Source organism: Rhineura floridana, chromosome 12 (assembly GCF_030035675.1).
Source record: "Rhineura floridana isolate rRhiFlo1 chromosome 12, rRhiFlo1.hap2, whole genome shotgun sequence".
Classification (NCBI taxonomy): Eukaryota; Metazoa; Chordata; class Lepidosauria; order Squamata; family Rhineuridae; genus Rhineura; species Rhineura floridana.
In genome coordinates, this window is record NC_084491.1 from 7720009 (window position 1) to 7745504 (window position 25496).

Below are 25496 nucleotides of genomic sequence, written 5' to 3' on the forward strand. Positions count from 1 at the left end.
GGACCTTCTGCGTGATAAGCAGTTGCTCCACCACCGAGCTACAGCTCAAAGGTGCAGGATCAAAGGTATAGGGTGCCTCTACTCACTTGCATTGTCCTGGTCATCCTTGAGAGGAAAGGAGGATGACTGCCATGAATGGTCAAGCAACTCAAAAAGGTCTAAGAAAATCTGAGTTTGGCTAGATGGTACGGAAATGCCTGGAAGATGACGACAGCAGAAAAGCTAATGCATGAAGTTAGATTGTTGAGAGGTGTAGGGAAATCAAATGACTTCTATGCAATGTGGCATATTTTTATTTCTTATGTTAGTAGTACAGAAGTGCAATACCCTCCATCACAGGCTCTAAAAAATATCTGGAAGCTGCAGAAAACCAAAAAACTCTTTTATAGTATCTTGGGGGAGGTTTCTCTCAGGTAAGAGGTATGATTTGCAGTCTTTCTCTTTTGCGACTTCTCCCTGTTTATAAAAATCTGGAAACTGTAATTCAGCTACACCATATGAGAATATGTATATAATTTTACGTGTTGTGAGCTAATTACTGTTTCGGTTTTCCAGACGTTTATGTAGTTATTATGTTGAAAATTGTGATACTTTAAAACCTTTTAAATAATAATAATAAAAAGGTCTAAGGCTGTGGATTCCAGTTCAAGGTAGGTTCTGGGTATGAAAAACTGGAGGACACCTTATACCAAATCTCAGCTTTTTCTACACTGACTGGCAGCATCAGGATATCTTTTTCACCCTTACCTGGAGATGCCAGGGGCTGAACGTCAGACTTTCTATATGCAAAGCAGATGCCCTGCCACTAAGCATCTATCATCCATTTACCTACCCACCTACCTATCAGTCAATAAGTCTGCCAGGAAGCCACTCTGGGAGCCTTTTGGGGACTAGAAATGTCCCTTCCCCGTTGTCTTTTCTAGATCCTAAGCCTGCATGCAGGGTTTGTTGGCACGTAATAACCACTATGATTGCTATAACAAGAATGACCCCCCTGAGTGGCTTTAGGCAAACCTCGGTGCTCCATCTGTAAAAACAGGAAGAAAACTCGACTGAAAGCAACGGGACACTTCCAAGCAAGTGCAGCAAGGCTTAAAAGCGCCCTGCAAATGAATGAAATTATACAGCTAAACAGACTGGCCTATTATGTCCAAGTTTGCTCTCCCATGAGTCCAAAGCGTTGCTCTGGAATTTCTGTGGCTGGAGCTCTGAAGCAAGTGGGGAAGATTAAGAGTGAACCACAAGATTGATTTCTCCTTTCATTTCTGGTCCCAGCAGCGCTCCTGAACACTCTGGCCCGATGAGTTCTGAAACAACGCTTGCAGGAAAAATAGTACAATGACTGTGCAGAAAGCAACTCCACCTACATGTTGCATTTGTGGATCCATGTTGGTCCAGTGAACTACCAGAGATATGGGGCCTTGGCTGGAAAGAGAACAGCGGGGCTAGGCAAAGGGCCTGCCTGCTAACCTCCCGCAGCAATCCTTCACAGGGTCAAAAGGGAGGAGGGCCATGCAGTGAGCAAGGCTTGGGTGGGGTGTGGGGCCGGCCCTGTTACTAGGCAGAGGGAGATCTTTCCCAAGCCCTTTCCCCCAATCAAATCCCCCTCCCCCATGGCTGCTTTTAAGCAAGGAACAGGCCATAAGGAGACCCATTCACAAATCTTCCACATCATGGCAAGCCTGTCTTGTGGGTCTCTGGGCGAAAGGTCCAAGGATGGAGCAGGAGGTTACGATATTGTACTAGGAATGAGGAGTCTCAGCTTGAAATGAGTGGAGCTCTGATGTAGTGCCAACGCTGAGCTAGATGGACAAAGGGTACTTTGCATGTGGGAGCCTGTGATCGAATCCTACAAAAGAAGGAAATCCCTCCATCCCCCCAACACAACCACCAAAGAATTCCCCAGAAAAAATACCATCAAGTGCTGAGTAATTTGTATTTAAATGCCTGGGAGAGGAGAAATGCCTTCACCTGGTGCCACAGAGATATGAGTATCACTGACAGGCAGTCCTCCCTTGGGAGAACATTTCATCAATCAGGGGTGGGTTGATGTGGGCACTACTGAAAAGCCCGTTCCCTGCTGGCACCCCCTCTGGACCACTGCCAAAAACAGCATACAGAGAAGGACTTCTGATGATGATTTGGGAGTCCGGGCATTCTTATATGGGAAAAGGAATTCTGCAAGGTATTGGGTTTCAAGGCATGGAAGGCTTTATAGGTTAAAATCAGCACTTTGAATTGGGTTTGGAAATGAACTGGCAGCCAGTGCAATTGGGCCAGACCTGGTGACATGCATTCAGCCCGTGTGGTCCCTTGTCATCTGGCTGCTGATTATCTGGCCATTTCCATTTGACTGATTGCTTTTAATTTTTGATATTGAGGTCTTGTGCAAGAGTGAGATTTACCTGACTTGGGCAAGGCTTGAGCAAAGAGTGGTAAAGTAATCTTGCACAAGAACTCCACATTAAAAATGTAAACATAAAAGCCCAATGTATGTATTTTATTTTATTTTATTTATTAAGGGATTCCTATACCATCCTCCTCCAAAAAATGGACACAGGGCAGTTTACAAAAACAAGGTAACATAAAAGCATTAATAACGTAACAGAAAAATTAAAATAATTATCATAAATTGCATAATGAACACCATCATGAACATGACTCAACCCATCATAGAATCATAGAATAGTTGAGTTGGAAGGGGCCTATAAGACCATCAGGTCCAACTCCCTCCTCAATGCAGGAATCCAAGTTAAAGCATACCCAATGGGTGGCTGTCCAGCTGTCTCTTGAATGCCTCCAGTGTTGGAAAGCCCACCACCTCCCTAGGTCATAGGTTCCATTGTCGTACCCCTCTAACAGGACATTTTTCCTGATGTTCATCCAAAATCTGGCTTTCTGCATCTTGAGTCCATTATTCCATGTCCTGCACTGGGTTGATTAAGAAGAGATCCCGGGCCTCTTCTGTGTGACAACCTTTCAAGTACTTGAAGAGTGCTATCATATCTCCCCTCAGTCTTCTCTTCTCAAGGTCAAACATGCCCAGTTCTTTCAGTCTCTCCTCATAGGCTTTCTTTCCAGTCCCCTGATCATCTTTGTTACCCTCCTCTGAACCCTTTCCAGTTTGTCTCCACCCTTCTGAAAGTGTGGTGTCCAGAACTGGATGCAGGACTCAAGATGAGGCCTAACCAGTGTGGAATAGAGAGGCACAAATACTTCATGCGATTTGGAATCTATACTTCTATTAATGCAGCCTAAAATAGCATTTGCCTTTTTTGTAGCCAAATCACATTGTTGGTTCATATTCCGCTTATAATCAGCAACAATGCCAAGACCTTTCTCGCATGTAGTATTGCTAAGCCAAGTATCCCCCATCTTATAACTGCGCATTTGGTTTCTTTTTCCTAGGTGTAGAACTTTGCACTTATCTCTGTTAAATTTCATACTGTTGTTTTCAGCCTAAGGCTCAAGCTTATCAAGATCCCTTTGAATTTTATTTCGGTGAGGGTATTAGCTATCCCTCCCAATTTTGTGTCATCTGCAAATTTGATAAGCATTCCCTGCACCTTCTCATCCCAGAGATTAATAAAAATGTTGAAGCGCACTGGGCCTAGGACTGAGCCCTGCAGTACCCCACTTGTTACCTCCCTCCAGTTTGAGAAGGAATCATTGATAAGCACTCTGCCTCTAAAGAGGCAGGAAAAGAGGTGGTCTTCATTTGACTTCAAGTCTAAGGGCAGTATCCAGGTAAGGTGTCCCATCGGTGCAAAGACTGATGCTTGTGGATTTTGTAAGTTCAGGTCTGTGGCTTCCTTTATGGAATCAATCCATCTCTTGCTTGGCCTTCCTCTTTTTCTACTCCCTTCTGTTTTTCCCAGCATTATTATCTTTTCTAATGAATCATGTCTTCTCATGATGTGTCCAAAGTATGATAACCTCAGTTTCATCATTTTAGCTTCTAGTGACAGTTCTGGTTTAATTTGTTCTAACACCCAATTATTTGTCTTTTTCACAGTCCATGGTATGCGCAAAGCTCTCCTCCAACACCACATTTCAAATGAGTTGATTTTTCTCTTACCCACTTTTTTCACTGTCCAGCTTTCACATTCATACATAGAAATCGGGAATACCATGGTCTGAACGATCCTGACTTTGTGTTCAGTGATACATCTTTGCATCTGAGGACCTTTTCTAGTTCTCTCATAGCTGCCCTACCCAGTCCTAGCCTTCTTCTGATTTCTTGACTATTGTCTCCATTTTGGTTAATGACTGTGCCGAGGTATTGATAATGCTTGACAAGTTCAATGTCCTCATTGTCAACTTTAAAGTTACATAAATCTTCTGTTGTCATTACTTTAGTCTTTTTGACGTTCAGCTGTGGTCCTGCTTTTGTGCTTTCCTCTTTAACTTTCATCAGCATTTGTTTCAAATCATTACTGGTTTCTGCTAAGAGTATGGTATTGTCTGCATATCTTAAATTATTGATGTTTCTCCCTCCACTTTTCATACCTCCTTCATCTTGGTCTAATCCTGCTTTCCGTATGATATGTTCTGCGTACAGATTAAACAAATAGGGTGATAAAATACACCCCTGTCTCACACCCTTTCCGATGGAGAACCAATCGGTTTCTCCATATCCTGTCCTTACAGTAGCCTCTTGTGCAGAGTATAGGTTGCGCATCAGGACAATCAGGTGCTGTGGCACCCCCATTTCTTTTAAAGCATTCCATAGTTTTTCATGATCTACACAGTCAAAGGCTTTGCTGTAATCTATAAAGCACAGGGTGATTTTCTTCTGAAATTCCTTGGTCCGTTCCATTATCCAACGTATGCTTGCAATATGATCTCTGGTGCCTCTTCCCTTTCTAAATCCAGCTTGGACATCAGGCATTTCTCGCTCCATATATGGCAAGAGCCTTTGTTGTAGAATCTTGAGCATTACTTTACTTGCATGGGATATTAAGGCAATAGTTCGATAATTACTGCATTCTCTGGGATCCCCTTTCTTTGGAATTGGGATATATATGGAAAGCTTCCAGTCTGTGGGCCATTGTTTAGTTTTCCATATTTCTTGACAGATTTTAGACAAAATTTGGACTGATTCAGTCTCAGTAGCTTGTAGCAACTCTATTGGTATGCCGTCTGTTCCTGGTGATTTGTTTCTTCCAAGAAATTTAAGAGCAGCTTTCACCTCACATTCTAAAATTTCTGGTTCTTCATCATACGGTTCTTCCATGAATGAATCTGTCATCCTGGCATCTCTTTTATAGAGCTCTTCAGTGTATTGCTTCCATCTTCCTTCTATTTCATCTCGATCAGTGTGTTCCCCTGTTGATTATTCAACATTCCTACTCTTTGTTTAAATTGCCCTTTCATTTCTCTAATCTTTTGGAATAGGGCTCTTGTTCTACCTTTTTTGTTGTCCTCTTCTATTTCTATAAAATAACTATTATAATAGTTCTCTTTGTCCCTACGTACTAATCGCTGTATTGTTGCATTTACGGTTCTGACAGTGTTTTTATCTCCTTTTGCTTTTGCTTTTGGAAGGGAAGAGGCGAAAATCCTTGCACAGATGAATGAGCTACTTTGCCCTACACTGAATACAACCCTTAAAGAGTATGGGGCAAGATGCACTTCTGTGGAGAGGCCCAGCATCCATAGCGTCCCCTGAAATGGCAGTCTCCGAGCAAATCTTCCACATTTATGGCATGGAACTCTTCAGAGAACACCGCCTCAGAACCAGGTGTGACTCCTGCATGTTGCAACCAGCGAAAATAGGGATTACTGGACAGAAAATGCTACTTTGTGCTCAGGTGAGGAGCAAACGGGTGTGGCAATACACACCACCAACCGAAACAACACCACAAATGTGACACACCAGTCACCCAAAACAACTGGCTAGCCATCTTCCGCACCAGATTTTTAAAACAAAATCATCTCTCTCCCACTTCACACAAAAATTAGCATGTCTGGGAGAAATCTGGGGCTGGGCTAAGAAGCTAGGCTATATATTTTTTTTATGGACAGGGAGTTTTATCTCTGGGGGAGCATTCAGGCATGGATCCTCTCCCTTTGCCCAAGATATAAGGACCCAGTTGAGTTCTGCAGATTGTTGGAGATGTCCCTGACCCAAAGGGATGTGCTCTGGGCTGCCCTTGTGTAGTAGTTGTTGTTATGATGATGATGATGATTTATTAACTGCTTTTCTCACAAAGGTGAACTCAAAGTAACTTACAGAAATGTAGATAGATATGCATTTACTAGGACTTAAGACGCACTGAACTTACAGAAACTTACTTCTGAGTAAATAGGATTGGGCTGTAAGGCTCTATTTCTGGTACTGTACATAGGAAGTTGCTTTATAACGAGCCAAACCATTGGTCCATTTAGCACAGTCTCTCCAGAGTTTCAGGCAGGAGTATCTCCCAGCCCTACCTGGACATGCCAAGGACTGAACCCAGGACCTTCTACCTTCAAAGCAGATGCTCTACTTCCCTCCCTGCTTCCTGGCATTGTCATCTGCTCTTGCTACCAACTTCCTCCAAGTGCCTGATGCTTGCTGTTATCCTTGCACATTCTTCCACCTAATCATTGGGAGATGCAGGCCAGCACCTGCAGTGCTAAGAAGCTGAAAACAGGGCATGCCAAGTCTCAAGGCACTGAGCCCTTCTAAACTCCCTGCTCCCCACCTGGTCATTCCTGCCTAGCTGCTGAATGGAGGTTCCTTACCTGTGAGCCTTGGGAAACAACCATGCATTTTCGTCAGCTGACTCCGCCAAACTGGAGGAGTTGGAGAGCAGCAGCCTCTTCCCCAAGTTTCTCTCCAGCTCTTCATCTGCCTGAGTCTGTTCCCTAGAAAGCCACAACAGCAGCATGAAAACAGGGCATGTTCTCAGGCACAAGGGAGAGGGGATCAAGTAGCCCACACTTGCATCCTAAGAATCAGCAGGCTGAGCTTCACCATCTACAGGTCCCAGAGCAAGTTACACCAATACAAAAATACAATGTTAAAATCAGTTAAGGCAGTTTAGTCAGAAGAATAGGATGGGTTTTTATATATACATACTTTTTCAGTGCCAAAGTAAAGAGGTATGCTTCAACAGAGAGTGGAAACTGCACAAGGAAAGTGCCAGACACATCTCTGTGGGGAGGCAGAGCCACAATTTAGGGGCTGCCACAGAGAAAGCCCTCTCCTGGGCCACCATTCCCTGCACTTCTGAGGATGGCAGAACTACCAAGAAAGACCGTCTGCTTATCTTAACACCCAAGAGGGTGTGTAAGGATGGGAGTGGTCTGAGGTATTTGGGGCCTACACTGTTCAGGATTCTGAACAATAGCCCACCCAGCTGAGCCACTAGCTTGCACTTTGCTCTGACTGCTGAGCTTCGGGGTTCTAGTAAAAAACAAAATTTAGGCCACAGCTCTTTGGTCTCTTCCAAAGATATCATTCCATACATTTTACCAAACCACCATCTAGCGTTTGGCAAGCTCATTGATAGCTCTCCTACACCCGTGGCTCTCCAGAGACAGACCCTTCACAGAACTACCCATCACAGAGGTGCACCCCTATCCATTCACTGCAAGTGGGCTCTGAGAAGTATCACCCCCTATCTCTTCCTGTCTCTTGATCACAGAACCCCTCCTGACATCCTATGTATAGTGCTTTCGTGGTGATTTGTGGTCATGATGGAATCAGGGCAATAATACAAGATACTGCTTTTAATATTGTTTGCACCTGCAAAAGTTACAGCAGGGGGCAGACATACTGCTTTGTTCCCAATCAGTGCACATCCCGTAATTTCCTGCTGAAATCCTGTAGTTTTTTAAGCCACAAATGTTTCAGTTTATGTCTTGTGCTATAGGGAAAGAGTGCCTCTCCAGACTGTGGAAATGCAATAACAATGAGGAAGCCTTCAAAAGCAAATTGGTACATTCAAAGCAGGAGACCATCTAGGCAGACAATTGGACCCTTGGATGATAAGGGAGTCAAAGGTGTACTAAAGAACGATAAGGAGATTGCAGAGAAGCTAAATGAATTCTTTGCATCTGTCTTCACAGTGGAAGATATAGGGCAGATCCCTGAACCTGAACTAACATTTGCAGGAAGGGATTCCGAGGAACTAAGACAAATAGTGGTAACGAGAGAGGAAGTTCTAAGCTTAATGGACAATATAAAAACTGACAAATCACCGGGCCCAGATGGCATCCACCCGAGAGTTCTCAAAGAACTCAAAGGTGAAATTGCTGATCTGCTAACTCAAATATGTAACTTGTCCCTCGGGTCCTCCTCCGTGCCTGAGGACTGGAAAGTGGCAAATGTAACGCCAATCTTCAAAAAGGGATCCAGAGGGGATCCTGGAAATTACAGGCCAGTTAGATTAACTTCTGTCCCTGGAAAAATGGTAGAAAGTATTATTAAAGCTAGATTAACTAAGCACATAGAAGAAGAAGCCTTGCTGAAGCAGAGCCAGCATGGCTTCTGCAAGGGAAAGTCCTGTCTCAGTAACCTATTAGAATTCTTTGAGAGTGTCAACAAGCATATAGATAGAGGTGATCCAGTGGACATAGTGTACTTAGACTTTCAAAAAGCGTTTGACAAGGTACCTCACCAAAGGCTTCTGAGGAAGCTTAGCAGTCATGGAATAAGAGGAGAGGTCCTCTTGTGGATAAGGAATTGGTTAAGAAGCAGAAAGCAGAGAGTAGGAATAAACGGACAGTTCTCCCAATGGAGGGCTGTAGAAAGTGGAGTCCCTCAAGGATCGGTATTGGGACCTGTACTTTTCAACTTGTTCATTAATGACCTAGAATTAGGAGTGAGCAGTGAAGTGGCCAAGTTTGCTGACAACACTAAATTGTTCAGGGTTGTTAAAACAAAAAGGGATTGCGAAGAGCTCCAAAAAGACCTCTCCAAACTGAGCCAATGGGCGGAAAAATGGCAAATGCAATTCAATATAAACAAGTGTAAAATTATGCATATTGGAGCAAAAAATCTGAATTTCACATATACGCTCATGGGGTCTGAACTGGCGGTGACCGACCAGGAGAGAGACCTCGGGGTTGTAGTGGACAGCACGATGAAAATGTCGACCCAGTGTGCGGCAGCTGTGAAAAAGGCAAATTCCATGCTAGCAATAATTAGGAAAGGTATTGAAAATAAAACAGCCGATATCATAATGCCGTTGTATAAATCTATGGTGCGGCCGCATTTGGAATACTGTGTACAGTTCTGGTCGCCTCATCTCAAAAAGGATATTATAGAGTTGGAAAAGGTTCAGAAGAGGGCAACCAGAATGATCAAGGGGATGGAGCGACTCTCTTACGAGGAAAGGTTGCAGCATTTGGGGCTTTTTAGTTTAGAGAAAAGGCGGGTCACAGGAGACATGACAGAAGTGTATAAAATTATGCATGGCATTGAGAAAGTGGATAGAGAAAAGTTCTTCTCCCTCTCTCATATTAGAACTCGTGGACATTCAAAGAAGCTGAATGTTGGAAGATTCAGGACAGACAAAAGGAAGTACTTCTTTACTCAGCGCATAGTCAAACTATGGAATTTGCTTCCACAAGATGCAGTAATGGCCACCAGCTTGGATGGCTTTAAAAGAAGATTAGACAAATTCATGGAGGACAGGGCTATCAATGGCTACTAGCCATGATGGCTGTGCTCTGCCACCCTAGTCAGAGGCAGCATGCTTCTGAAAACCAGTTGCCGGAAGCCTCAGGAGGGGAGAGTGATCTTGCGTTCAGGTCCTGCTTGCGGGCTTCCCCCAGGCACCTGGTTGGCCACTGTGAGAACAGGATGCTGGACTAGATGGGCCACTGGCCTGATCCAGCAGGCTCTTCTTATGTTCTTATGTTCTTATGTTCTTAAGCCTTGCAGAATAAAGCAGAATGATGTGTGGACGGTTCAGCATAAATCCACTAACAATGCACTCTTATTGTGTCAATGACATGCTGCGAATTACACCCGCAACACACCACCAGTCAAGAGGGGCTTGCCCACTAAACAGCAACATTGCCTGCAAGGCTCACATGGTCCGCAAGAGTGTGCCAATGGAGGCCCAGCCCTATGCAGGCCTTACCTTTTCTCCTTGAGGAGCTTGTCCAAGCTGCTGAGATAACAATCTGGCTCTGAAGAAAGGAACTACATAAAAAAGGGGGAGAGGGAGGGGAAATGGGAAATTTTAGCAAATTGGTACACAGCAGACCTGCACAACTTGTGGCCTGCCAAGGAGGGGTCAGCACCTGGCATCCTTGGGCAGCTGCCAAGTCCCCAGCGGGGACGCACATACACCCTGACATGCATACATATACGCAGCAACAGGGTCTGGAAGCTACCCACAGGGGCCATCGTTTTAATTGGTCACAATGACCCCAAGCAACACTACATCAAGGGCACTGTGGCAGCGGTGGCTGGTGTCCAAAAGGACTGGGGGAGGGTGGCGTAAGGCAGCAGGACAACACCAAGCTGAGTCAGAGCCAAAACCAGGCACAATCACTGCCAATGACAGGCAGAGTCAACTAATTCTAATGTTGCCCAATCCCCTCCCTTGCTGAGTTCTACAAGGGCAATACTAAGGCTAAGGAGGAGGCAGCTGATAGCCGAGGCCACCCTCTGGACTGGTTGAAGGTAAGAAGGCACGCGGGGGGGGGTTAGCTGATGGCGGACTGAGGTTGGTGGGGCGGTGTCCCATTTGCCCTAATGGACCAGCTTCCACTGCATTGTGGGTACTCAAAATGGCGGATGGCTTGCGGCTGCATACCACAGTTCGCAGTGTTGCTGCCTGCTGCCACCACCAGAGGGCTCTACCAATCTAGGAGGAGCCCCATCAGAAGACATTCTACTTTGGCCCCCTCAAATCTACAGCTGGCCCTGCCTACAAGCCGCATACAAGCCACTGGCTGTGGATGGAGTTCCAGGGGTTCCATACACTTCCTTTTCCTTCTCCGTCTGCAGTTTTGCTCTTGCACAGTTTCTGCACATTTCTATGGGGTTGGTTCACGTGATCCTAATGATCATACGGCTGGCACCCAGGGTCCTTGTGGGGTACTGCCTCTGACATCACACTAGCAAGGAGGATGTGCTACTGGAGCAAGCTAAACCGACTCTATGCAATTATATTCTAAACACTGTGTTATGATGCAGTCACCCCAAGCCCATGGTATGCTACCCACTGTGTCCAGCTCCACAGAGCCTGGATTCGAGTTGCCCATCTGAAGGAGGTCTCTGAGTGGCACGAGGTCACTGTCATCAACGTCTTCTTCCATGTCTGAGCCCAAAGTCAGTCTCCCTGGGTCACCTGAAAGCTCGTTGGAGGAAGAGGCTGAGATGCTGTTTCTAGAATCGATCCTGGACGATGTCATCAGTAGATGGACAGGGATTGGAGATGATGAAAATTCTGGGCGCAGGTCTCCCTCTTCATCCGACTCCCAGGTCAGCCTCTCTGGGTCCCCTGCAAGCTCATCCAAAGATGTTGAGACGCTGCTTCTAAAATACACTGTAGATGGTCCTGCCAGTGGATGGATAGGAGACAGTAGAAACGGACCTTCCAACTCTAAGGCCCTCTGGCTGTTTGCCTCAGTTAGGTCCTCGACCAAGGTTCCTTCTAGCTCCTCATTTGCCACTTGACAGAGACTGGGCCTGGACTGTTCTGGGCTAGCTCCCTCCAGCTCCAAAAGGGTTGCATCCTTTGGCTGCAGGACCACAGGTTCCTCGAGGAAATGCAGATGGTCCCCAGGTGGGGAAGAGTCCTCGACTATGAACTCCATCCCCTGCAGCCCAGCTGGTTCTTTGGTGATATCAGGCATCTCCCCTGAACTCTGAGACTCAGATGCGGGGCCTGGGGCAGGGCTCAAAGGGGGCGGATCTTCATCGTAGAGGAATTCAATCCGGGGTGGAGTCCAGTCTGGAGGGAACATATTGTCCTCCTGATCTTCCTCATGTGGAGAACATGGATTGCCCCACATGCTGGAGCTATTGCCACTTCTGGATGCCTCTGCCAGGGGACATCCAGGGGTAGACAAATGAGGGAAGCCAAGATGATCCAAAAAGAGGTCTGGCTCGGAGTGGCCAGGGTCTACCTGCTTCTGTTTCTTCCTGGGGCTGCTGCTGGGCCCATTTTTCTGTCCCTGCCCAAAAGTTCCCAAGTAGCAGGTGTCTCTCTTGGGCGAAAAGCGGGCAGATGACCTGCATTTCTGGGACCTTGTGTGCATCTGTCGCAAGGAGGTCTGAGGCTCTGGAGAAGAGAGAGGAGAGGAGTTACTGCTGTGACCATATGCACCACTGCAATTCTACAAGAGCACACACAAAAAGGGGCAGTGTGCGTGGGACTGAGCACAGAATTCAACTTTCTTTCATTTTTATTTTTTGGATTTTTTAACAAAACAAAACAAAATCTAGCTCTAAAGTCTGCAAAGACACAATTGAAAGTTTCTAGCCAATGTCAGGTGAGACACCTGAAGCCAGAGGAATGGATGAGTCAGACTTCTAGCGGTCACAGGGCAGGGCTTCTGTGCCCTGCAAAGTTCCTTGCCTCTCTACAAGGTGAGGCAGAGTACATTACGTTCAGTAAAAGTGGCAGAATTATTCAAAGTAACAAAAAATGATCATCACATAGATGTACTAATTTGCATAGTTTATACAGGTTGCAGAATTCAGCTTTTGTGGTTGCAGAATTTGGGGTACTTTTGATGAGGAATTTTGAGGGGTTTGTGTTAGCCCAGAATGCAAGCGGCCCAGCCACCCAAAGGTCTCAGAGAACCTTCTCGAGGATGGTATATATGTTCAGTTCTCCCGAGTCTAGAAGATCCACCACCTTAATCAAGTTGCTTCAGTCTCAGACCTGTACATACACAGTCATGGGAGCAGAGAGAGATGGTAATGAGCTGAAGCAGCAGGGGGGGGGGAATGGGGTCTGGATAACAAAAGGCCTTTGGCTTACTGCTGCTTTAAAAAAACCAACAACAAGAGAGATGGTCCCTTTCACACATGCCATGCAACTTTCCACAATGCAATCTTTCTGCCTCAGAAAATGGGAACAGGGATGGAAAGTAGCCACAGTGTAGAGGCCATGTCACCTGTTACAGCTATTTGCATGGGGAGCGCAGGGGTGCATGTGAGAGTCCATTTCTCCATCACATGACAGGGATCACACTATCGCTGGACCAAAAAGATGTGCTCTTTTTCTTGTGTGACTTGTCTTTTTAATTTGTAAGCCTAATGGAAGGGCCTGCTTTTACTTCTTTCTTTTTTTAAAAAACTGACAATTTAAAAAAAGCTTTGGGAGAAAACAAACGATCTGAAAAGCAGGATAAAAACACAGCAAATAAATGAATAAACACAGGGCTTTTCCTTTTCCCACTTAAATCCACTGCACAGCTTGAAATGGGAGTCAGAGCTTGCTAGAGGTCCTAGATAGCCGACCGAGATACCCTGAGACCAAGGATGCCTCCAGCCTGTCACTATTTTGGGGTGAGATTTAATCATGTACCCCTAAATTCAAGTTACACAGTTAAAGCTGACCTGTAGCTCTTTGGCAACAAGCCCTCAAAAGATCAGACTTTTTGCAAGAAGTGACACAATGGAAATGGACTGCCTTCAAGTCGATCCCCACTTATGGTGACCCTATGAATAGGGTTTTCATGGTAAGCGGTATTCAGAGGGGGTTTCCCATTGCCTCCCTCTGTGCAAGAAGTGATGCGAAAATGCAGAGGAACGTGTGGGGTAACCCTTGCTTTGACACAATGGAATCTAACCCAGTCAGAATGAATGCTCATTAGATGGCTGGCATCGCCTAATAGCCCTGCAAACAAATCAGGCTAAATGCTCAGCAAAGAGGTCGCCCAGAAACACCCACATAATGCTCAGGGCTGATCTCTCTCTTCAGGCACAGGAGGGAATGCAGAAGCTCCTCATCCTTGCCTTCAAAATCCTCTACGCCCCTGCCCTCTCTTCTCTCTCTTCATTTCTACGCCCCCTCCAATACACCCATAGGGGGTGACCTTTGCCCATCGAGCACTACCATCCTCAGCCATCCAAAGGTCTCCTGCTCCCCCAAGCAACTCCTCTTTCTCACTGCCACAAACACTTAAGACTGCCTCCCAGAACACATGCCCAATGCCACCCTCCCACCCCTGCCTCAGATCCCTCCTCAAAATTCACCTCATCCATGAACCCCTTGGCGCAATCCCCCTGTCCGCATATCCGACAGTTAACAAAACCTAAGTAATGCATAACTGCAAGATTCCCTCCCCTTCCTTCATTTTCTCCTTTGTGCTGCCTTGTTATAGATTGCAAGCCCATCAGGACAGGGACTCCCTGTACTCTACCAACTCACAGTGCGGTGGAGTGATTAGAGTACTGGACTAGGACCTGGGAGACCAGGGTCTGAATCACCACTTAGCCATGAAGCTCACTGGCTGACCTTAGGCCAGTCATTGCCTCTCAACTTAACCTACTTCACAGGGTTGTTGTGGGGATTAAATTAGGAGGGGGAGTCCCAAATGTGCCACCCTGAGCTCCCTGGAGTAAAGGTGGGATATAAATGCAATAAATAAATAAGCAACAACAATAATGGTGTGCAATGACAGAAAGCTTTACGTGAAGCCACCTGATTCACCAGCCAGACCTGGTAAAAATGGTCAGAGACTGGCCTCCTGGCCTTGCCTGCACAATGGAAGAAGCCCTTGTGCTTGCTCATTGCCATCTTCCGCCAGCAATCCCAGGGCACTTCCAGGAGCCTTATTTATTGAATATTCATCCTGCATTGTTGCAGGAAGCATAGACGATGTTGGCTACTGAATGAGCAATCTTTCTAATTTGTTTGCAGGGAGGTTACATGATGTTGTGACGAAGCAAGTGTTATCCCACACTTTCCAGTCCATTTCCCCATAATTTTCCTTATCGCAAAAAGTCAGATCTTTGGGGGAAGTGGGTTTGTTGTGCAAACGCTCCTAATCAACTATAATTGTGCAACCTAAATTTGCCAGTACGTGATTGAATCCCAGCCAAAACCAGTGACAATCTGGAAGCACCCTCAGGGACTCTCAAGGGTTCACCAACCTGGTGTCCTCCAGATGATTTGGACAACAACTTCAGCCAGCCCCACCAGCATCATACCGCTGTGCCGGCCGAGGCTAATGGAAGTTGCTGTCTGAAACAGCTGGATGGCACCAGGTTGACAAAGCTGGTGAGCTCCTCCATTTACAAAACAGTACTTTAATAAGTAGTTTGAGAAACGCTATATAAAAAAAACCTAATAATTTTGTTCCACTGCCTTGGTGTTTCCATAAATCTGCTGGGATTCAGTAACATTCTAAAGGAAACAGCGCCCTCTGCTGACTCATTCATTCCAAGAACACTTGAGTTTCCTTTGGAGCTGTTTTCTTCACTCCCATGCAGACTTTTGTTCACCAAATCACTAGGCCTCTCCAGACTGGTGGGTTTTTAATGGGTGTATTCTGGAACATGCCATTGATGCAATAATTGTGCATTAGTGGTGGATTAATCCTGGACTGTCCACACATCATTCCGCTTTATTCTGGGATGCTTCCACATTATTGCATTATCGCCATCTGGAGGGGCACCCTTGGTGATAAAAGCAGGACAGAAACCGGAACACTTGTGGTATGAAAAGTTACGAGATTTCAGCAGGAAGTTGTGGGACATGCGCCAATTGGAACAGAAGCAATACATCCGCTCCAAAACCTTTGCAGGTGCGAACAGTATTGAAAGTGGGATGGTGCATGACCACCCTGATATCATCATGAGCACAAATCATTTTATTGTGAATGTACCATAAAAACGACTTCTGGAGAGGCCCAGTGTTGATCAAAACAAAACAGCTGCAAGTACAAGTTTCCCATGCATTAAGTATCACCATTTTGCAGCTTGCATTTCAAGAGGATATTGCATCCAATATCTATAGCAACTTTATCATGCTAATTTACATTACAACCCCTATCACTGCAATAGATCAGTCCCTTCTGTGGATGAGGAACTGCAGACCAGTGTAAAAGAGCTCATCACAAAGATAAATTTTGTAGACAGCCACCGACTTGGACAGCTTTAGAAGATTAGACAAATCTATGGAGAAGGTATCAATGGATACGAGTTGCAAATAGGACAGCACCATTGCACTTAGGTCCTGCTTGCCAGCTTCCTGTAGGCATCTGGCTGGCCACTGTGGGAAGCAGGATGATGGACTAGATAGGCATTTGTTCTGATCCAGCAGTGCCCTTATGTTCTTAAATGAAGATTTTTCCTCCATATTATACATTGAGGCTGAGACTGAAATAATAGGAGGGGCATCCAGGGGGGATTGCTGAAGCACCTTGGACAGCTAAGCCTTGAAAGTTCAGACTAAAATCTGGAGTGGATTCCACTGCCCCACTGACATGGAGCCACCAGCCTCCACTGGTTCTTCAACAATCAAATAAGGATCCCCAGGACTAGGGGCAGCTGAAGTGGTCAATGCAGGCTCTGGCTTGAGATACCTGAACATGTGCCTCTTCCCATTGTTGTGTGCCCCACCAACACCACTGCAAATGCCGTAACAACAGAGAAGACTCTGCGGAGGTGTCCTTGCCATTCAAAGTACGACCAGAGTCTGCTTAGATGAGGTCCTTGTTTCTGATGGAACTCTTGCCTGACTCTCTCTACCCTTCAGGAAACACATCAAAAATTTCCTAGGCTTCAGGAGAGCCTAGGACTGCCAAATTGGATCATTTTCTGCTGGTTAGATTTATTTAGATCAGTTGGATGACTTTTCTTTGTTGAGTGTTTACGCATCAGGTGCTGTGCTGGTTTTTATCAATTGGGAAGGAGTTTTTTCTTCTTCAAAAAAAGCCACTGCAATATCCTGTTTGTATTGGTAGGGCATTATATTTTGAGGAAGAAACTGAGTTGGGCCTGCAGTAATCAGACTTCTTGTGTCCCACTCAGGGAAGGAGGAATCTGTCAGTTTCAGTTTCTCTTGGTTTCTCATTTTTCCAGTCTTAGGTTCAGTTCTCCACATATCCACATCAGTTTGAGATTTTTCTTTAAAAAGTCCTCATGAAAATGTATCAGCATTTTAGTGTGATTTTTCTTCCTGTTGTTGTTGTTGTTATGTGCCTTCAAGTCGCTTATGACTTATGGCGATCCTATGAATCAGTGGCCTCCAAGAGCATCTGTCATGAACCACCCTGTTCAGATCTTGTAAGTTCAGGTCTGTGGCTTCCTTTATGGAATCAATCCATCTCTTGTTTGGCCTTCCTCTTTTTCTACTCCCTTCTGTTTTTCCCAGCATTATTGTCTTTTCTAGTGAATGATGACTTCTCATGATGTGTCCAAAGTATGATAACCTCAGTTTCATCATTTTAGCTTCTAGTGACAGTTCTGGTTTAATTTGTTCTAACACCCAATTATTTGTCGTTTTCTCAGTCCATGGTATGCGCAAAGCTCTCCTCCAACACCACATTTCAAATGAGTTGATTTTTATTTATTTATTATTATTTATTATTTCAATTTATATACCGCCCTTAGCAGAATAGCTCTCAGGGCGGTGAACAAACAAGATAAAATACAATATATCATAGTAAAAAATCACAAAAACATGTACAAACAAACAACAGAAAGCACAACAAAAACGAAATACAACACAAATTAAGAAGGATACATATTAAAATTAGAAAGATTAAGAATATTAAAAGATTAAAATGCCTGGGAGCATAAAAAGGTCTTTACCTGGCGCCGGAAAGATAGAAGTGTAGGCGCCAGGCGTACCTCTTCGGGGAGGCTGTTCCACAACTCAGGGGCCACCACAGAAAAGGCCCTAGATCTAGTAACCACCCTCCGGGCTTCCCGATGAGCTGGTACCCGGAGGAGGGCCTTAGATTCTGAACGAAGTGAACGGGTAGGTTCATAGCGAGAGAGGCGTTCCACAAGGTATTGATTTTTCTCTTATCCGCCTTCTTCACTGTCCAACTTTCACATCCATATATAGAGATTGGGAATACCATGGTGTGAATGATCCTGACTCTGGTGTTCAGTGATACATCTTTGCATTTGAGGACTTTTTCTAGTTCTCTCATAGCTGCCCTCCCCAGTCCTAGCCTTCTTCTGATTTCTTGACTATTGTCTCCATTTTGGTTAATGTCTGTGCCGAGGTATTGATAACCCTTGACAAGTTCAATGTCCTCATTGCCAACTTTAAAGTTACATAAATCTTCTGTTGTCATTACTTTAGTCTTTTTAACGTCCAGCTGTAGTCCTGCTTTTGTGCTTTCCTCTTTAACTTTCATCAGCATTTGTTTGAAATCATTACTGGTTTCTGCTAGTAGAATGGTATCGTCTGCATATCTTAAATTATTGATGTTTCTCCCTCCAATTTTCACACCACCTTCATCTTGGTCCAATCCTGCTTTCCGTATGATATGTTCTGTGTATAGATTAAATAAATAGGGTGATAAAATACACCCCTGTCTCACACCCTTTCCAATGGGGAACCAATCGGTTTCTCCATATTCTGTCCTTACAGTAGCCTCTTGTCCAGAGTATAGGTTGCACATCAGGACAATCAGATGCTGTGGCACCCCCATTTCTTTTAAAGCATTCCATGTTTTTTTTTGCTCTACACAGTCAAAGGCTTTGCTGTAGTCTATAAAGCACAGGGTGATTTTCTTCTGAAATTCCTTGCTCCGTTCCATTATCCAATGTATGTTTGCGATATGATCTCTGGTGCCTCTTCCCTTTCTAAATCCAGCTTGGACATCTGGCATTTCTCGCTCCATATATGGTAGGAGCCTTTGTTGTAGAATCTTGAGCATTACTTTACTTGCATGGGATATTAAGGCAATAGTTCAATAATTACTGCATTCCCTGGGGTCCCCTTTCTTTGGAATTGGGATGTATATTGAACGCTTCCAGTCTGTGGGTCATTGTCTAATTTTCCATATTTCTTGACAGATTTTTGTCAAAATTTGGACAGATTCCGTCTCAGTAACTTGTAGCAACTCTATTGGTATGCCGTCTATTCCTGGTGATTTGTTTCTTCCGAGTATTTAAGAGCAGCTTTTACCTCACATTCTAAAATTTCTGGTTCTTCATCGTATGGCTCCTCTGTGAATGAATCTGTCATCCTTGCATCTCTTTTATAGAGTTCTTCAGGGTATTGCTTCCATCTTCCTTTTATTTCATCTCGGTCAGTCAGTGTGTTCCCCTGTTGATTATTCAACATCCCTACTCGTGGTTTAAATTTCCCTTTCACTTCTCTAATCTTTTGGAATAGGGCTCTTGTTCTTCCCTTTTTGTTGTCCTCTTCTATTTCTATACAATAACTATTGTAATAGTTTTCTTTGTCTCTACGTACTAGTAGCTGTATTGTTGCATTTAGGGTTCTGACCATGTTTCTATCTCCTTTTGCTTTTGCTTTCCTTCTCTCTTTAACCATTTGAAGAGTTTCTTCAGTCATCCATTGAGGTCTGCGATGTTATTTAAATTGTGTTTTGGCATTATGATTGCTTTGTTGGTCTTCTTTAGATTTACTCTGATTTTCGATAAGACCAGTTCATGATCTGTACCGCAGTCTGTTCTTGGCTTTTTTTTTTGCAGAAAGTATGGAACTTCTCCATCTTCTGTGGCCAATTATATAATCAATTTGATTCCTATATTGACCATCTGGTGATGTCCACGTGTACAGTTGTCATTTTGGTTGCTCAAAAAATGTGTTTGCAAGAAACAAATTACTGGCTTCACAGAATTCAATAAATCTTTCTCCTGCTTCATTTCTGTCTCCTAGGCCCCATTTCCCCACAATTCCTAGTTCTTCTCTGTTCCCTACTTTTGCATTCTAGTCCCCCATGATTATCATCATATCTTGTTTTGGTATGTCATCAATTTCCTCCTGTACTTCCGCGTAAAATCTGTCCAATTCTTCTTCTTCTGCGTTTGATGTTGGAGCATAAACTTGGATGATGGTTATGTTAATACGTTTCCCATTTAATTTCATCGATATAACTCGCTCAGACCTTGCATTGTAGCTCCTAATTGCTTTTACTACATCACTTCTTACTATTAAAGCAACCCCGTTTCTTCTTGATTTCTCATTTCCTGAATAAAGTATTTTGTAGTTGCCTGATTTAAAATGTGCCATTCCCATCCATTTTAATTCACTGATGCTAAGTATTGTAATGTTGATACGTTCCATTTCTTGCTTGACAATTTCTAACTTTCCCTGTTTCATGCTTCCCACATTCCATGTTCCTACTGTGTGTGTCATAGAACTCCGGACTCTCCTTTCGCATCTGTGCGCATCAACCTCTGGGCTTCCTTTCGGGTGTGACCCAGCTGCATCATTAGACACAGCGCTACTCGTACTTGTCCTTTGTTCTTCCCCAGTAGCTTGGTGAATGCCTTCTGACCTGGGGGTCTCATTTTCCAGCACTATCTCGTGTTGCATTTTGGACACTCTGTTCATAGGGTTTTCATGGTAAGAGGTATTCAGAGGTGGTTTACCATTGCCTTCCTCTGAGTTTGGATGCATTTTAGTCTGGTGTCTCAGCTTTGACCATTCCGCCTTGGGTGCCCCTGCTAGGAGTCTAGCCTCTTGGTCTAGACTCCTGACGGCATTGCTCTCAGCTTCTTCAACACTCTCAAACCACGTTAAGGTGTGCATCCCAAAGTGGGGTTTCTTCCTAACAAGCACGTTTTTGTATGCAATTTTGCCCAATATATACATGTTTGCAAAGAAATATTCTCAAATATAATGCATTTATGTATACTTTCACTAATATACACTTTTTTTGCACATTTTACCCCGATTTGTTCATTTTTGTACACATGACTTGGCTGGAGAACTGCATTGCAAAATTCAGAGAAATTCAAATTCCAAAGGATGGCTGAGTTTGTATTGTTTCCTTTCAGCAAGTATGAATTATGCCTTTAAATGCAAACTGAATGTAATTTCTTCCCCATCCTGACCACTCATTCCTTTTGACTATCTCCATAAAATCACAACAACCCATGGCCAGTAAAGACAGACCAAATTGGCAAATTTCCTCCCCACTTGACTGGACACTGCCAGACTGTGGTACTTGCACACATTCAGGAAGATGCCACTATATGCCCTTTGCACAACAAGAGTGCACCTTTATAACCCACTGCAAAAAATTCAGGCACCTTGCAATCAACAGCAATGGCTAAATAAGCATTCTTGTGCAACAAATCAGTCTTTTTTGCAGTAAGAAAAGTAACAAAAAGCTGCAGTGAAACACACAGGATAACAACCACTTGACGGTGACAGCATCACCTTTGCACAAATTTTGTGAAAACAAATCAGAACAAGCTTCATCTGGAAGAGACGGCACATTAAGGTGCTGACTTGGATGTGATGCTTTTATAAGGCTTGATGCCTCTCTATTGGTCTGCTGGGGTCAGCTGACTATATTCAGGCTAGAGGAGAGGGTAGCATTTTTTGGCTGATTTTTTAATTGCAAACTTATTAAAGAAAAAAGCATAGAAGGGGGAAAGAGGAGGAAAACCACCGCTCACATTAACAATATAACAACAATTAATACATCCATCTTAGTTTCCACATATAGCTTGATATATGCCATCCAAATGTCCAAATAGGTATCCAAACGAAGTTGGTGTTTACACAAAGTGTGTTCATATTGTAATTGATGGTGGGTATTTATCCTTCCAGGCTTGAAGTATAAATCTTTTAGAGACTATAAAGGCTCACAAAATCCATTGCTCTTGTGAGGACAGCATTAATCCAACTAGCCTAGTCTGCCTGAGGGGTCAGAGCACTGGTGAACTACTCAGGTGAACCCACCTGCCAAAAAAATGGAAATGGACTGCCTTCAAGTTGATTCTAACTTATGGTGACCCTGTGAATAGGGTTTTCATGGTAAGCAATATTCAGAGGGGGGGTGGTACCATTGCCTTCCTCTGAGGCTGAGAGGCAGTGACTGGCCCAAGGTCACCCAGTGAGCTTCATGGCTGTGTGGGGATTCGAACCCTAGTCTCCCAGGTCATAGTCCAATACCTTAACCACTACACCGGCTCTCTCATCTGCCAAAGCTCATCCATTAATGAGAATCCCCACCCTAAACCATCATTCATTATACTGACAACAAATGGCTGGACAGCTACTGCCATTGTTGTGCTTCTGGAAAAGCAAATGGTGTCCGCTAGTTGCACTGGTGTAAGCTCTGGCAAAGCAGCAGCTACCTCGGCTACAGGGCCTTAGGGCTGCCCTGCCAGATGCAATCCTTTTGCATGGTCAGATGTACAGGTAGATCTCTGAGTGATTTGCAGTAGATCAGTGAGAGTTTCTGACTCAGCGTCAACAAGAAAACCCCTCTTAAATTAGGATGTTGAAATGGAGAAAACTTTGATGAACCTGGAATGGAGTTTAGTGTGAAAGGACTGTGTGAACTCAGTTCAGTTCTGGTACTGAAAATAAATCCCTCTGCTCAGAATGTGCTCAGCGACACCTGTTATTCTTTAATTCTAACTGCTGTTTGCACGTGGTGCTGCTTGATAGATCTTGGGATTCTAGTAAAAGAACAAAGTAGATCCAACAAGCCTTAAATCTGCCCACCCCTGTTTTAGAATATTACCTTCTCTGTGGGAGAGGCTTTTGCCACCATCTTCACCAGCTCTTGAGCGCCTGTGGCTGTCTTGCTGTAGGACAAATGTGACATCCGTTAAAGGTGTGAGCTGTTATCAAAAGAAAGCCTCTCTGCTGTAACTGCATCAGGTGTTTTTGCACTGCTGTCTTGCACGTGCAGTTTTGCTGTCTGTGTCTAGGACCAAAGTTACTGCTGCAGAGATCCCACTATATACTCCACCCACCACCTTGTAAACCTTGCACAGAAACTACATGAATGTATACAGGCTTTGGTCTGCAACCAAGAGGACCAGGAACTTTTAAGCACCAAACATGCCCAGGATGATTAGGAACTAGAATTTGCACAGTGACATTTGTGGCATTATTTATTTACCAGCCAGAGGACCAAAACACCAAGGGGTAGCCTGACAACCACAACAGCTGTAGTGGGGTTGTTTTCTCTTCTCCACACCCACCTGAAAGAACTCTGATGTGACTATTAGCTGCCATGTAGCTGCAGAGGTGAGAAGAAGAGGAATAACTGGCCCCTGTCAAGAGCCAAAGAACTCAGGGCTGCTGGGTAGTCACTACACCTCTGCCCCAGCAAGACCACCTATTGGGAGAGAACATCCTGGTCCCAAAGTGGATTCCAGTGCCTGTTGACCCTCCGCATCCTTCCTAGCATTGTCAAACTTATCCCCTCCTCCACCTTTTCCCGTCATTGGAACACAGGAAGCAGCTTGACACCAAGTCAGACCACTGGTCCATCTAGGTCAGTAATGAGCTCAGTGCTGTCTGCACTGACTGGCAGCAGCTCTACACAGTTTCAGGCAGGGAATATTCCCAGCGCTACCTAGAGATGCCAGGGATTGAACCAGGGACCTTCTGCATGCAAAGCAGATGCTCTACCACTGGGGTACGACTGTTTCCCTTTCAAGGATTGCAGGTGTCAGGTATGAGAGAGACTCTAGCCTGAGGCCTCCAAGAGTTACTGGATGTGACGTAGCACCCTTCAGTCTTCTGCCCTTTCGTGTCTAAGATTCTAAGCTTGAGGGCAGGGTGTGTGCCTTGCAGCTGTACAGCACCTAGTTAAAGGAGGCGCTCCAGAAATAACAATATTTATTTGCACACATAACTCTTCAGAGTGACTCACATCCCACCCTAAGGATGAGCAGGTCACATCCTTCAGTTACTGTATTCTCACAGCAGGAATTGAGCGGAATCAACCAGAGGCCATCCAACGAAGCTGAATGGTGGGAGGTAAAGGACAAACTAGCGGAAGTACTTCCTCACACAGCGCACAGTTAAGCCACACGGAATTGGCTGTCACAAGATGTGGTGATGACCACAAGCACAGATGGCTTAAAAAGGGATTAGACAAATTCATGGAGGATAAGGCAATCAGCGGCAACCAATCATGATGGAAATATGTGATCTGCAGCATCAGACACAGTTGTGCATCTGAATACCAAACGCGGAGAGTACTGCTACTGTGCTCATGTTCTGCTTTGGGGCTGGCCACAGGCATCTGGTTAGTCACTGTAGGAAACAGGATGCTGTTTAGGCCTTTGGTCCCATCCAACAGGGCTCTTCCTCTGTTCTGAGACACTCTGGACCTGACAGCAGAAGACCTCTATGGGTGCAAACAGGGAAGGCTCCTGGATAGTTCAACTATGGAATTTGCTCGCACCAGAGATAGTAGTGATGGCCACCAACCTGGATGGCTTTAAAAGAGGATTAGACAAATTCATGGAGGATAAAGCTATCAATGGCTACTAGCCATGATGGCTGTGTTCCAACTTCACTATTGGAGTCAATAAATATGCCTTTGAATACCAGTTCCTGGCAATCACTAGTGGAGAGAACACTGTTGTGCTCAGGTCCTCCTTGTGAGCTTCCCATAGGTCAGGTGTGGCTCTCCAGATGTTGCTGAACTACAGCTCCCATCATCCCTGACCATTGGCCATGCTTGCTGGGGCTGATGGGCATTGCAGTTTAGCAACACCTGGAGGGCCAAGAGTTCCCCACCCCTGCCATAGGCACGTGGTTGTCCACTGTGAGGACAGGATGTTGGACTAGATGGGCCTTTGGCCTGATCCAGCAGCCAGGCTCATCTTATGTTCTTAAGCTCACGCCCAAAGGCATTGGTAAACACCAGCCACTGGAGTCAATTCGTTAGCACATGCCTTCCTCACTCGCCCATCCTTCTGGCTTCAAGTCAGCCAGGGGTTACTCACCCGCTTGTGTGGCATTTCCTGAGAGCCATCGGTGAGCATCAAAGGTAAAGCAGACAGAGGAGGCATGGAGAAGGGCCGGCCGATTTTCAGGTTTTTCGACTTCCGGAGCTGCTGGTACTCCTCCAGGCTGGACTGGAATGTAAAACTGAACAGGCCTGCTTTGGGCCTCCTTGAAGATGACAAGGGGATCTGGTACCACCGGAGGTCCCGCCAGGGGTTAAACAGCTCCATGCTACAGGATGTGTTTTTTGGGTGGGGCACTGAAGTGACGTTGCTGGCCTCCTCCTGGGAAGGCGGATGAGGGCACATCTGCTCTGACACGTCCCTGGATGTCCCATATTGGTTGCTGGATGGAGAGGGGCTCCCAGGGCCCTGTTGTCCTGTTTTCTTCATGGGAACGCTGAGACCTCCTCCAGCTTGATCTCTCTGCTCTTCCCAGCTTCCTAAAGGAATTACTTTGCCAGCTGGGGGAAGTGGCCTTCTGCAGTAGCACTTAGGATGCAAGCTCTCTAGAAGGCCTCCAGGCACCTGGAGGAGAGGAAAAGAAGACAAATGGAATGTATCTTTTTGCTACAGAGAGTAAACCCTCCCCCACCCCATTGCAGTTGTCATCTGACTAGTGCTTCCAGCTCCTTTTTTATTTTTATTTTGTATTTATTTATTATCA

General features: G+C 45.0%; 1 protein-coding gene across 5 annotated transcripts in view; it reads right to left on the bottom strand.

The window, feature by feature from the left end:
* The window catches only part of FAM178B (family with sequence similarity 178 member B), a 255029-nt gene extending 229768 nt beyond the window's left edge, over window positions 1-25261 (bottom strand). For 4 of the 5 annotated variants that reach the window (XM_061593084.1, XM_061593082.1, XM_061593083.1 and 1 more), the window contains exons 1-5: window positions 24830-25261; window positions 22603-22666; window positions 11173-12233; window positions 10080-10141; window positions 6730-6852 (exon numbers count right to left, since the gene is read on the bottom strand). In XM_061593084.1, coding sequence (XP_061449068.1) covers window positions 6730-6852; window positions 10080-10141; window positions 11173-12233; window positions 22603-22666; window positions 24830-25222 — 1703 coding nt within the window. In that variant the 5' untranslated portion in view covers window positions 25223-25261. The remainder of the gene's footprint in view (window positions 1-6729; window positions 6853-10079; window positions 10142-11172; window positions 12234-22602; window positions 22667-24829) is intronic. The other variant, XM_061593085.1, reaches the window with a different exon arrangement.
* Between the last annotated feature and the right edge of the window lie 235 nt (window positions 25262-25496).